The sequence below is a fragment of the Lutra lutra genome, chromosome 1, assembly GCF_902655055.1.
Source record: "Lutra lutra chromosome 1, mLutLut1.2, whole genome shotgun sequence".
NCBI lineage: Eukaryota > Metazoa > Chordata > Mammalia > Carnivora > Mustelidae > Lutra > Lutra lutra.
Genome location: NC_062278.1, coordinates 25,857,188 through 25,872,276, shown reverse-complemented (window position 1 = coordinate 25,872,276; position 15,089 = coordinate 25,857,188). Strand labels below are relative to the sequence as shown.

General features: G+C 36.1%; 1 protein-coding gene across 2 annotated transcripts in view; it reads right to left on the bottom strand.

The window, feature by feature from the left end:
* Nucleotides 1-15,089, bottom strand: part of TMPRSS15 (transmembrane serine protease 15) — a 118,035-nt gene that overhangs the window by 25,499 nt on the left and 77,447 nt on the right. For both annotated transcript variants that reach the window (XM_047721687.1, XM_047721679.1), the window contains exons 19-20: nucleotides 14,395-14,527; nucleotides 33-128 (exon numbers count right to left, since the gene is read on the bottom strand). In XM_047721687.1, coding sequence (XP_047577643.1) covers nucleotides 33-128; nucleotides 14,395-14,527 — 229 coding nt within the window. The remainder of the gene's footprint in view (nucleotides 1-32; nucleotides 129-14,394; nucleotides 14,528-15,089) is intronic.

Sequence of the window (15,089 nt, the reverse complement as noted above, 5' to 3'; positions counted from 1 at the left end):
CGATTAGTCCAAGACCAGATTTTGGGACTTACCTTGGTGTTAGTAGTAAGCTGCCATTAGGTGCTGTGCTTAATTTTACAAATGGTCCACTTCCAGTAGAGAAGACTGCCATTGATGAGTTTCCACTCCTAGGGAAAGACACGTAGAGACAAAACAAAAGCACAAACAAAGACCCAAAACATAAATTTCTAGTTCTTTAATGTTGTAGACATTGAAAAAAATTATGGGATTCCATACAAAAAGATTAACATTTTAATATAAAACTTCAAATGTTTTGCTATCTAAAAGATGGTACAAATCAGTGGAATTGTCCATAATGACATGAAATGTAATTTTAATTTGTGTGTAAATCTCTGGTTGTTTGCACACTCATATATTACTTAACAAAGTTAAAATCAGTGCATATATATTACTTGGGTATCTGATTTTTTTCATTTGACTCTTCTATGTTATTCAATAATTTCCATAATGATCAATTTTAATGACAACCTCACAGAATTTCTGCACCATAACTTATTAAACCTTTTTCCTGTCGAGTGTAATCATCTTTTAAAAAATGCATGTAGCCTAAGAACAAGCTAGAAAAATAATATCTTCAGTGTTTGCTTTTCCAAATGTTTCTTTGTTCTTGATATTTCATTCAATTCAAGGTCTAACTAGCCCTAATGTAAAGCCAGAAGCTTTGGGATTACTCTAAAAAGAGATTATGTAGCCTGGACTTCCAAGGGGCAACACAAGGGCCAGGGTGGGACGGAGAAACAGACAATCTCCATGTGACAAAAGACATTATTAAGTTACTGATCTTTCTTATCCCTGAAAACATGTTACACCCATGCTCTCAACTGTGAACCATAATTAAAGATTTTTCTCTGTTATCCTGACTCTCTTCCCTAGGCTTAGCTGGAAACTTTTAGCGTCTCAGTTCCTGATCTTGTTTCCAGCCTATCATTTATTTCAGATTTTAATCCTTACATATACAACTATGCTTTTAGGTTGGAAACATCCTGATTGCTGCAAACTTCTACTGTTTAGCAGGGAGATGATATTTTATCTTTTGCAATAATAGAAAGGGTCTACCCATTGCCTATTCAAAAGAAGCTCCAGTGTCTTCCCCACACTATACCCAACACTGACCCTTTTCCATCTGTGTATAGGGAATTTCCAAGGAACATTTATAGCTATTATGATCAATAAGAAGAAAAGAACTAAGTTGAGAGTATTTCCAGTCTCTTTCAGATGAGACAATATCCTAAAAACACTGGAAGGGTTTCTCTGATAACTTTTATTCACTGAACAGAGAACTGGAACAATGGAGCCTATATTTAATGCCCCAGAATTCAGCATCTTGCATTTTAACTTTATAAACAGATAAAAGTAAATCTAGCACACAAATCATTGACTATTCATTTAATAACACCTGAAATGAATTTGCCAAAGGGAGAATGAGTGCTGTTCCTGTTATTTTTAAAGATTAAGGCATTCCCTCCAGGTAAGCAGAAGCATCATCTTATTTAAGTATTTATCTAAAATATATTTGTTATAGTTCAGAAAACAAAATAGACATAAAACCCAAAAAGCAGTGGAGAGTGTAGAAAAAAGGAATGCTCTGGGTCAGGGCAACCCTCTGCCCTCGCAACAGACTTTGTATTATTGCTCAACAGACTCTGCTTTGCTGCCTGCTACCACTCTTGGGCTGGTCTACCTCTCAATTCTTCCAAGTGGTGTGACGAAGAACGATGGGCACTAAAGGCAGAAAATTCCTGCAACAATATTCTCAGCATACCAAAAAAAAAAAAAAAAAAAAAAATCTCAGTATCATTATTCTGCCGAATTCCTACCTGTGTTGGATATTCTTCTAGGTAATTTTCTATGTTCCTGACTCAAGGATTTCCACAGTATGTTCTTCAGGCAAGCAGCATGAGCCTCCAGAGAATATATTAGAAATGCAAATTGCCCAGCTGCACTCCAAACCCCCTCCCCATCTCCCTCACCCCCACATCAAAAGTCCTGGGGCTGGGGCCAGCCATCTGTCTGTTAACACATTCAGGGTGATTTTGATGGTTGCCAAGTCTGGCAACCCCTGTCAAAGCCAAATATAATGTCTATTTTTCCCTCATTCAGGGGTCTGCTTTTTGGCTTCCAACATGACTTGTAGTTATTTGATAGGGAATTTGGTTTAAGGCACTGATAAAGAGAATTCATATTTCAGGACCCACAAAATGGAGACCACAGCATTAGCCCAGCTCACTTCACAGATCTAAACCTGTCAGCCCACACAGGAAAGGCCTCCCTGTCAAGAAATCTTAATAGACAATCTTCCAACCCAGCTTTGGCTAGCTTACTTTACCCTGGAAAATAGGACCTGCTAAACTTAGAAGGAAATGCCTGACCTCCTAGCCAATCAGGCCCCGTCGCCTTTTCTAACAGTCTGTAAAACTCCCCCTTGAAACAAGTAAGGAACAATAATAAAAATCATTTTTCTCCTTAAAAACAAAACAAAAACCCTCCCCATTGCCAGAAATCATTCAGAAAGGCTACTCCGAGACTTGTGAGGCACTACTCTGATGGGTAGATTGTTTTCCCTTGAATAAAGGTCATCAAACTCAATACTAAATTGTTTTAGTTTGGTCATTTGACAATATTCATAGCGACATAGGGGGACATCAAGGGTAATTCATTAAAAATATATCTCAGAGGGGTGCCTGGGTGGCTCAGTTGGTTAAGCTTCAGTCTCTGGGTTTTGGCTCAGGTCATGATCTCCCTGTTGGGCTCCACACACAGCAGGGAAAATGCTTGAGATTCTCTCTCTCCCTCTGCCTCTGCCCCTCCTCCTTTTTTCTCCCCCTGATCTTTCCGCTCTGCTATCCCACTGCTGGGTCATACCTGCAGTTTCTCAAATAAATAAGTAAAAAGAAAATTCTTTTAAGGTTTTATTTATTTATTTGACAGACAGAGATCACAAGTAGGCAGAGAGGCAGGCAGAGAGAGAGGGGGAGGCAGGTTCCCTGGCAAGCAGAGAGCCCGATGTAGGGCTCGATCCCAGGACCCTGAGATCATGACCCGAGCTGAAGGCAGAAACTTTTAACCCACTGAGCCACCCAGGTGCCCCAATAAGTAAAATCTTAAAAAAATGTATTTATATATATCTCATACAGAGATGTGGATTTAACACTTTTCCATTATCTCTACCTGTTTTATATTCTATCCCTTGACTATCTCTCTCCCCCCCCCTTTTTTTAAGATTGTATTTGAGAGAGAGAGTGGGGGGAGGGAGAGGGAGAATCAGAGACCCCCCTGAGAGAGCAGAAGGCAGCAGCTCACCCGCTTACCTGACTGAGGCACCCAGGTTCCCCGCACCCCCGTTTTTTTTAAATGAGTAAGCTCTACACTTAAATCATGACCCCGAGATCAAGAGTTGTATGCTCTATTGACTGAGCCAGCCAGGCAGTCCCACTAGCTCTTTTAATACAAGTCATGAGAAGTTGCGTTAATATCTCTGGAAATTCAAAACAAAATTTGGACAAAATTAAATTGAAAAATATTGAAATGTTATTTATAAATACATTTAAAAAAATCTAGTATCTGCTTATTATACACTTACCACTGGCATACTATGATGGGATTGGCAGGTAAGTTTTTAACATAAGCCTATTCTAGGAGAAAAAAAAAAAAGACTAGAGGCAAAGCTTTAAAGATAAAAAATGTTTAGTAAATGTTAATACTTCTACCCTTGAATTGTCCAATGCTGTTCCATTGTGATGTTCTCATTATCTGGCAGTGGAAAAAAATAAAGATTATACATGCACATGGAAAAAAAAAAAGGACACGAAGTTTGTATTCTGAGATTGTCTTCTTTACATTTCCTCGTGTTAAGTCTCAAATTCACATGAGGAAACAGACTGCAGTTAATACTACAGATTTATTCTTTGGAATATAGAATACAGAACAGAGTAACTGAAACGTTCTTTTGGAAAGAAAATTATTAAGTATTCATGAAATTAATTTTGTGTTGTACATACTGATGTCAGTAGCCCAAGAATGATGTCTAGAGCCATCAGGTCATACAACATTTCCAAGTGTCAGTGCTGGATGCTAGAATTTGGAATTTAATTTGGGACCAACTACTTGCATTTAAAGTCCTGCCAAATTCAACACATCCTTTTCCTGACTGAACACAATTTATTCCAGTTTGTAGTCACAGTAAATAGAACATAAGCCGCAGAGAAAGTTTACAATCAACTATTTCTTATTTTGAAGAAAAGATGGAGACAATAAAATATGTTTAAGATGTTCTTGGCAACATGAAAGGTTAGCAACCTTTTATTATCACCATTTATTTTTGAAAAACAAAATCTCAGAATGACTGAAAAATTGAATTGAGAAAGAATAAGCTATATTAAGTTCTGCAGTTAAAGTGTGTCACTGAATTGCTCCCTGCCTCAGTTTCCTTTTCTTGCAACAAAATTCATTTTTAATGTTTATAGAGGCACTCTGTCAAGATTCTGGCTGAGAGTTTGCATTTTTTAAAGCTTAAAAAATTTAGCTCTGCAGATTTAGATAGCTCTACCACACATTAGCACAGCTGTTTGGAATCTGTAGAAATATGGTATCACATAGAAACATGCCCGTATGGCATTACCTTGTGACACACTAATGCCTCCCGACTACCTCTTTCTAAACCTTTATTACCATTTGTATAGGTTATGCCTCCTCAGAGGGCTCCCCTGGCTTCAGGAAAACCTTATTCTATGTGAGAAAAGAAGCCTATAAATGCAACCCACCATCAATCATTATTTTTAAGGTCCTATATGGAATATAAAAACACACGCAGAGATGGATACTAGGGAGCATAAGAAGGCTATCCTGGAGGGTCTTGTACAGTATTAAATCTGTGTCTTTTCTCAGGCCTGCTTGGGTTTCCTATTTTTGTCTTGCTCCTCAGACTGTATTTGCCCTGATAAGAATTCCTCCCGGAAGCAAGAGCTTAGGTAGGGACCTGTTAAGCTGTTGGACACACTAAAGCTGAACAGAATAATAACAAATGTTGCAAATGCTGCAGTCAGGCACTGCGGCTCATTTCACACCCCACAAGGCTTAAGTCATGAATGGGGCCAGGTGGGATTAGTCTGAAAAGGGTTTTAGAGAAGGATGGACCTTCTTTTACAGATTGGTGGGAAATCAAGGGATTGATTTGGCAAGGCAGAAGGTGGGGAGAGCGTTTTAATAGGCAGGGGAAAGGAGAATGAAAGGGATTTGAGGCAAAGGATGGCAAACCATCCTACTCAGAGTCAGGGCATGTGGGCAGTTGGGTAAACGGCATGACTATATTGGACACATTTCAGCTAAAATTGCTTATTCCTTGACCACATTTATCACAACACACCTAGCAGTACCAACACTACCATAGCTTAGCAAATAGGTAAGCTGAATTATTTTTAGATTTTCTGACCTCAACTCCTAAGATCTTGTGATACACAGAAGGGAAAAAATGCCAATAGAAAAAAATTATTTTCACCTAATCAATTTTCCTCGTTTGCGCAAGCTACTGTATTAAGAAGAAGAGAGAAATTAATGGGTCAGTCTGGTAGCTGTTCTGTGTTATCCCACAGATGGAACGGTATTAGGAAGGAAACAAATTCCTGTCATTTCCTACCTCAAATGTGGCTGAGAGAAATAATACTTAGGGAAGATTGTCAGAAACAGGATCCTTATGGTGAACATCTTGGAGAATGTGGTCTTAATCCCTTGTAATATATCCTGGACTCATTTGCAATTATATTTTCTTAGCTGCCGTTGGAGTTTATTTATTTTTAGATAAGAGGCATATGACATATACCTCTACATTTACTCTGAGGTTTTTTCAGTGCATATATTTCTTTTTTTCCAAGTTTTTATTTAAATTCCAGTTAGTTGGGACGCCTGGGTGGCTCAGTGCTTAGGCGTGGGCCTTCGGTTTAAATTATGGTCTCAGGATCCTGGGATTGAGCCCCACATCAGGATCCCTGCTCCATAGAGAAACTCCTTCTCCTCTCCCTCTACCTGCCACTCTGCCTACTTGTGATCTCTCTCTCTGTCAAAAAAATAAATAAAATAATAAATAAATAAATTCCAGTTAGTTAACATACAGTGTAATATTAGTTTCAGGTGTAGAACTTAGTGATTCATCACTTACATATAACACCCAGTGCTCATCAGAATAAGTGCCCTCCTTAATCCCCATCCCCCATTTAACCCATCTCTCCCACCTACGTCCCTCCCAGCCGCCCTCAGTTTGTTCTCTATAGTTAAGAGTCTGTTTCTTAAAAAAAAAAAAAAAAAAAAAAAGAGTCTGTTTCTTGGTTTGCCTGTCTTTTCCCTGGCCCACATTCATTTGTTTTGTTCCTTAAATTCCACACATAAGTGAAATCATATGGTATTTGTCTTTCTCTAATTGACTTATTTTGCTTAGCATAGTACTCTCTAGCTCCATCCACGTCATTGCAAATAGCAGGATTTTACTTTTTTTATGGCTGGGTAATGTTCCATTGTATATATATGCTACCTCTTCTTTATCCATTCATCAGTTGATGGACATTTGGGCTCTTTCCATAATTTGGCTATTGTCGATAATGCTGTTATAAACATTGGGATGCATCAGCGCACGTATTTGTTCAATGCATTACTACTTTATAAGGACATGCATGGAAAATTTCCTTTAGAATTTAGTGTCTCCGGGCACCCGGGAGGCTCAGTCAATTAAGCATCTGCCTTCAGCTCAGGTCATGATCCCAGGGTCCTGGGATTAAACCCCACTTCAGGCTCCCCGCTCAGTGGGGAGTTTGCTTCTCCTTCTCACTCTGTTTTCCTCCTGCTCATGAACTCAATCTCTCTGAAATAAATAAATAAAATCTTAAAAGAAAAAAAAAAAGAATTTAGTGTCTTTCTCTCTCCTATGGAACTGGGAGCACTTATCCTATCTCATTATTAAAGTGACTCAATTTTTAACATTTTCCTTTTTGCACAGGTTTCCAGGAACCTCAGGCACAAATACTAGTAATTGTTTTGTTCCTGTATGTCTTATAGATTTGCCTTTTTATTTCTTCAGACCTTATTTTCAGCAACTATTCTATTCATATTATTGTACAAACCCTTCGTTATTCACCTCAATTTCTTTTTGAAAAGGTAAGGTTATAAAGAAAGGAAGAAAATGAAAGGAAATGAGAAAAGAAGAAAGGGAATAGGAAAGGGAAGAAGGGAGCAAAAAATCAGGAAGAATAAGAATAAGGGAAAGAGGAAGAAGGAAAAATTAAAGAAAGGGACAGAGTATATTCTATTTGCTCTTATCAATTTTATTCAAAATGGCTCCTGATCTCATAGAATATACAGCATTATTTGCAGCTTGAGGGATTGGAAATAATTTTTAGACAGGAAATAAAATGAACAAGAAAACTTCAGTTATTCATTTCACAGGGCAAAAGTTTTCTCCTGTTCTCAACTAGTTCTGTTTTAGAATATAGAAAATTCCTCTCAAATAACATGATCTAAGGATTCTAGTCCTTTATCTGATATGTCATTGACAAATATCTTCTCCCATTCCATAGGTTCCCTTTCAGTTTCATTGATTGTCTCCTTTGCTGTGCAAAAGATTTTATCTTGATGAAGTCCCAGTAGTTCATTTTTGCCTTTGTTTCCCTTGCCTTTGGAGGCACATCTAGCAAGAATTTGCTGCGGCTGAGGTCGAAGAAGTTCTCCTCTAGGATTTTGATGGATTCCTGTCTCACATTTAGGTCGTTCATCTATTTTGACTTTATTTTTGTGCATGGTGTGAGAAAGTAGTCCAGTTTCATTCTTCTGCATTTGGCTGCCTGCACTTTTTGTTAATTAACTTGAATTTAAATAAAACAAACAAACAAACAAAAAAACTCCTCAAAAATCAGGATCCTAGGAAATGATAAAGGATATTGGCTTGTATGTAATGGATTGAGTAAAAAAAAGTTTTTGAGTTAAAAAAAAAGTCTGTACCAGACTTTTATAGACCAAATAGCTATATGTTGTAGAAAATTTATTGGTAGATGATTCACAGTAGTGCCAAACATAAAAGATATTTTCTTACTCCTTTATATGTATGATTATAGTCTCAACAGTTTCCTTGCCACATAAATCTCTCTGGGGTTACAAAATATCCATTAGAGTAGAAGTCAAAATAAGAATTAAAGACAGTGAGAATTCTCCCTTAATTGTATCAATATGAATATGATATTTCATATAAAAGAGTCTCTTAATTCCCAATAATTTGTTTTCAAATTCTTAGTGAGAGAAATCAGGAATGCATTTTTCAGAGAAAGCAATAATACCAGGGTGTGGTTGGTGAAAACCAAGCAACAGATTTTTTTTTTCCTTTTTAATGACATCCTTCCTATAGAGATTTCTTTAAGCTCTCTACATTTGTTTTGATCTACTGGACAAGAAAGTTTTTTTTTTTAGAGAAGCCAAAATAGACTGGTGTCAGAAAGACAAATTAAGGAGTCCCCTGGATTAAGTCAGAGATGGTCCTCAAGCTGGTTTCAATTAAAAAAGAAAAAAGAGGGGTGCCTGGGTGGCTCAGTGGGTTAAAGCCTCTGCCTTCGGCTCAGGTGATGATCCCAGGACCCGGATTGAGACTCTGGGATCAAGCCCCGAATGGAGCCCCTGTATCTGACTTTCTGCTAAGCGGGGAGCCTGCTTCCTCCTCCCTCTGCCTGCCTCTCCGCCTACTTGTGATCTCTGTCTGTCAAATAAATAAAATCTTTTAAAAAATTTAAAAAAAAAAGAAAGAAAAGTTTGATTTTTCTGTTTCATTTCACTTTATTTTGCTTTTGATACCAGATGAAATCAAACTGCCATACTTTACAGATGCTTTATACAAGTTCTCTGTTTTTTACTGAAACAAGTATACAAAAGTTCATGGGTTCCATTGAGATGACAAGATTATCCCACCAAAATCACCTGGGACTGCAAAGACCCAATATCTCTGGGCCTCACACTAGCCTAGGTCTGGGGTCTGTGAAGCTATTTGTCTGTGATAATAAGTAAGGGGTTTGTAATTAGATAAGAAATAGTTACATATTAACTTTTGCTAACTTTTAATTAAAATGTATCTTCCTTTCTTATACAAATGTAGGTGACTGATAGTCACTATGATCAGTCACACTGATCACCAAAGCAAACATTTTGTCACCAAAGCAAACATTGCAGTTGGTGCATACATCTAAAAATATAATTGATGCTGACTTTTGTCTTATATTAATCATTAGAACCACTAATGTATCTTATCCAAGACCTAAATAAATACATATCACTATATGATATTATAATATTTTGCTAGTTACTTTTTTAATAAATTTTTTTTTTTTTTGAAAGAGAGGCTGTCCGTGAGTTGCCGGGGTTGGGGGCAGAGGTAGAGAAAATCTCAAGCAGGCTCCATGCTCGGCATGGGGAGTCCCTTGCAGGGCTTGATCTCACGACCCTCAGCTGAAATCAAGAGTTCGATGCTTAACCAATTGGGCCATTAGGTGCCCGTTGATAGTTATTTTTTTAAGGAAGTTAATTTCCTTTGTATTTATGCATATTTTATTTTTTACTCTTAAATATACAAATCTAAGAAGAGGTTGGTAAGTTTCAGCAGACTGCCAAAAGCGTCCATGGCATGCAAAAGTAGGTTAAGAAAGCCTACCTTAGATCGCAGTTCTCACGCCTTTAGCATCAGAATCACCTGAAAGGCTCTTTCACAAACACAGTTTGCCAACTCTACCCTAGACTTGCCCAAGAATAGGTCTCCAGTGGAACTCCAGAATTTGCATTTCTGTACAAGCATTCCAGGCTTGCAGATGCTGCTAGTTTGGTCCTAAGAATCCAACGTCAAAAACCATGGACCACACTGAATCCAAATGTCTGGGTAAAAGACCAGGTGATTCTAACTATAACCAGGTTTAGGGGGTGCTGACCAAACTCTTTAATTACTAGTCAGTGGTACACTTGCTTTCACTCCCTTGCCCGTAGCAGACAGAATGTTCTAGCTACTGCACTTTTCATAATATGATGAATAATAAAGTTACTAAATACGAATCTTAGAAAGTTATAAAATTACTATGCTTTGCTGTAATTGTTTTCTCCTTATTTTTAGTTAATTCATTTCTAATTTTAAAATAGGAAAAATATCAGAGTTATAATTTGTATATTGGGTAAGTGATGAACATTTTTGCTTGGTCAATTAAACCAAGCAAAATACAATTTTTCCACCACCTTGCCCACAACCTGCCCCCACCCCATCTCACCCTAGGAAAGTAGCTAAAAATATGATAAAAATTTTCCTTTGGTGCTACACTTTCAAGTTAGAAATTAAAAATAATAGAAAATAGTATTTAATTATTTCTTTGTGAAGTTAGCAAATACCAAAACAAATTATTTAAAGTAGAAGTTAGTAGTTAAATTTTTTCTACTAATTCCTGTACCTTATCTTTGTTGTTGTTTTGTGTTAAAGCTTTTCCTACATAGTTGAAAATCTGGGGACAATGACAGGAAGTATGGACAAGAGCAGGAAAACTTCTTGTCTACCGATTTTTAAAACTACTATGGAACACAGGTTCTATTTTCAGTTTTCCAGGACCCAGTGTTTAATTGTGGATACAAATCTGTGGTGGTGCCTATAGAGGATATTACATCATTAATGCTCTGATTATTTGGAAGGCTAATAAAAATAACATTTTACCCCCAACTCCCCTGCAGTTTCAAAACACCTCTGAAATGGAAGAAGTAATTCCATTTCTTATTTTGGATTGGGAATGAGAGACTCAACCTGAGGCTTTTCATGTTTGAACTGAAGGTATCTTGCATAGTACTATTATAGGATTTAAAAATTAACAGCCACTCCTCATAAGCAGCCTAATAGGGGCATGTATACTCAACTCTATCTTTAAGACGTTAGTATTTCCCCAATTCTGTGAAGCTGTACAGACTTGATGACTTGTAGTTTTTAAATGGCTTAGCAAGGCAAGTCAACCACATAGTTCATTTATTGGGTTAGTAAGGAGGTAGGGTGCTTTCCTAGGAAATGTTTTAAAAATCGCTACCCTAAATTTCTTTAACATTTATTCTTGCACTGCTGTAAAATGTTTTCTTTCATACTTTGACCAGGGACATGAAAGTGTTATTTAAAGTACTTTTTTACTTATGCATGCTATAAATGGCAGAGAATGAAAATGTTTCATTTAAAAGAGGGAAGGCTGATGAAATCTGTCTCACATGATTTACTAGAGTCTTTGGGGAATTGCATTTTGTACCCTATCTGCATAAATAATCTTGAGAGACTACAGTGCCTTTTTAATAAATTGACTCCTAAATTACTTTCCACTGTACCAAACACATCATTTTAAACTCACTAAGTTTTCTTTCGGTTACCATGCGCCAGTCTAGACACATTCTCATTAAGGCTATAACTTTCTTTCAATTACTAGAGCACTACAGAGACTATTTAATAAGTGTAGGCCCAAAGATTAAAGTCTTTGCAGAGATTACCTGACTCATTTCTGAAGAAAGCAAGTGCCTGACCTTCATCAAAAATATTGTATCTAAGGCAGTGGGATTTGCTTGATACACACTAAAAAATCTAGTTCTTTGTCCCTGTCTCCTGCTGGAAGGACTGTGATTCATAGGAAATGAGGTCAGTGAACTAGAGAGTATAAAATCTGGCTGGGAGAAACATGTAAATAGATAGTACATGGTTGTGTGAGATTGCCTATCATTCACTCAGCTCAACCTGTTTTCTAGAATGCCTTCCCTGACATGCCCATAGTGAGTGGGTCTCCTTTAGGACATTGTGTTTATCATGTTACATTGTCATTATCCTTTTATGTGTCTGTTCCCACCATATTTAAGGCAAAACCATGTTTTACCCATCCATGGGACAGACACAATATCTTTGCTAATGCTTAAATTTCTGATCCAGAAGTCATCAAAATAATACATTTTATTAGCAACTGTTAAAAAGTAATAAAGATATTTTCCTTTTTAATACACTCTCTCATGCAATTGTAGGAATTGCCAACGTATTTTATTCAAATTTTAAAAACTTCTATCAGTGAAGATATTGATATTTTGGTCTCTATAAATGATTCATCTTGACCCCATATGTCCTCCAGGAAACTCTTCAGTTAAGATTCACAACCAGAATGAAAAAAAGAACCTCCTGTGTCTATACCTTACAATGATGCCTAGATAGACGGTGAATTGGAACACAAGCTCCATCATCCGGAGTATGTGGATTCATCACTTGTGGAAATACGCTCAAGTTACCAATTGCCTTAGCTTAATCTTTACTAAATTCCTGAGTCTATAAAACAATTCCTAAGAATTACTGACAAATTCAGTAGTGAAAGCAAATGACTTCCTAGGGGCTCACTTGTGTGAACTTACTATTGAACTAAAATCAACATTAAAGTAGGAATCTGGAATCAATGCCACTTATCCTGTGCTTTTCTTGAAGTGAGGATAAATAAACAACTTTCAGTTTCAACGTTTTGTTGACCCTTCATCAAAAAAACATTATTCCCTCTACAGCTTACCTTCCTCCAAACCTCTTTATGTCTCAAACTTTCCCATGCTGAAAGAATTTTTGTTAGAATGCAAGCTATAAAGTATTGTAGAAACTAATATATATAAAGTACAGGAAGTCTCCATTTAATGCATATAAATCAAATTGAGGATTATTTACATAAAGGGTGATAAAGCTCACATCCTCCCTTTGCTCTTTAAGGAATTTGATTTCCTGATGAGATTGACATCACTTGAATGAGGCTTAAAGCAGGAGAGTTCACATTCTGAATGAACAGCATTTTAGGAAGTAAAGGAAGTTGAGAACTCTCATTTCAAATTGCAAGAAATTATGGGGCATTTCTGACACTCTGAATGGGAACTCAGCATATTTTCCTATGGTAAAATACCTATATGTGGTGGTTAGGCACTAGATTGGTATTAATATACAATGTACCTCTCCCTGTCTACTAGAAATTAAATAGCCATTATAGATTACATCAAGACCTATGGTTATTTCTAGTGGGAAATATGTCTTGGGTTAAAAAATAAACATTTTGAAATAAATTTTGAAAATCTATTTATAGCATGAAGACTATATGATTATTAGCTAGAAAGAAGGGCCCCTTATAAAGAAAGCAATCAATTACCTTTGATTTTGATGAACTAGGAACAGTTGAGATAATTGTCAAATGCTGAGGGTATGTGTGGATGTTGAATTTTTCACTTTATACAAAATTTTTAGGATGGATTAGAAAATCACTCCCCATCAGGAGAGAAGGAAAATGATAATGATTTATAGTTGAACAACTTTGGCCATTTAAATAGCTAGATATTTCTATTTTATATGCACATATATTTATATGTAATGAATAATTTATTGCTTTAAATATGTTTTTTAATATCTATATATTGAGACAATCATAAGTCTGAATATTAGCATTCAGTAATGGATAAAATAGTCATAGTTTCTATATTTATAGATTTTATTGTTTAATATGACAGGACAGACTAGCAAATAATATAGTACTATAAGTGATAAAATAACCATCCATGATCTAATACGGTTAAATCTCCCAAATCATGAATACCAAAGGACCAGAATGCTAAATTAGAGTTGATTATAAAACTTAAAAGAAGATTATCACTAAGATTTCCTTCTATTTTAAAGCTCATTACTTTTGAGATTGGTGGGAAAGTAAAAAAAATGAAAATGGTGAACTTGTATTTTTGATGTAATATATTATGACAGACTGGAACTATAATAAATTTTAGGTGCATCATTAATATGGAATTATCACTTTCATTATGCAACTTCAAAAAATCTTGAAATTTTGTATACCTTTTCTCACAGTAATTATACTGCTACAGATTTTCCAAAGAAATTATTGTGGAAATGTTGCAAAGATATAGCAATTGCATGTTCTCTAAGGACCTGTGTGGTTAGTGATATATAATATATATGTATATGGTAGATATCTGGTGATATAGTATAACATAGAATATTTCATTTTCTTTGATAATCTATAGAAAATATGTAATGGCATGATAAATGCTGTGTAGTCAGCTATAAAACAGCATAATATAACATTTTGTATGATTTTATAAGACATTATTTTTATATACTTACATTTATATCATATTTATAAAAAGGTTATTAACAATGGTTGTTTTTGAAATGTTTTTTGAAAATGGTGTTACTCAAGATTTTTATTTTCTTCCTTTTGCTCACATGTATTTTCTAAATTCATAACTGCCATAAATTTTAAAATGTCTTAATAAGCCCAATTCAATACCGATAAAAAAGTTTGAGAATCTCTTAAAACAGAGCTGAGTAGAATTACTTACCCTAGTCCCAGCAGCTGACAGACATCATTTGAAATCTGGGTGGTCCAGTTGTCAGCACAAGCTACATGCCACGTACTCAGGATTCTGAACTGCACCAAACCATTATTGTTCAGTGTGCCGTTGATTAGACGCACTAAAGAGATTTGATCACACAGAAGGTCATTTTGACCTAAGTTGTTAAAAGTAAATCATGGGCTCTAAACAACATGTGTTGGGATGCCTGGGTGGCACAGTTGTTTAAGCATCTGACTCTTGATTTCAACTCAGGTCATGATCTCAGGGTCCTGGGATGGAACCTGCCAGGCTCTGCACTGGGGGTGGAGCCTGCTTAAGTTTCTCTCTCTCTCCCTCCCCTTGCCCCTCCTCCTTCCTTGCTGCTCTCTCTCTCAAAAGAAAAAAAAAATAGTAAAGTACATGTGTAATGTTCTTAACATTTAGAGTTTAGAGATTGATCATAATTTTTCTTAAGAGTATGTTAGAAGGCCTAAATCGAAAAATACAATACAAATACAAATACAAATACAAATTTGATAGACTTAACATTGCTCTTTCATATAACTATGAAAATGGAAAAGGCAGAGATATGGAAGTTTATTGCATATCAATACAGCAAATAAACAGAAAATAAAGTTATTGGTGAGGAGCATGTCTTACAAGCTTAATTTCTAAAAGAAGGAAAATTCAAGTTCAGAAAC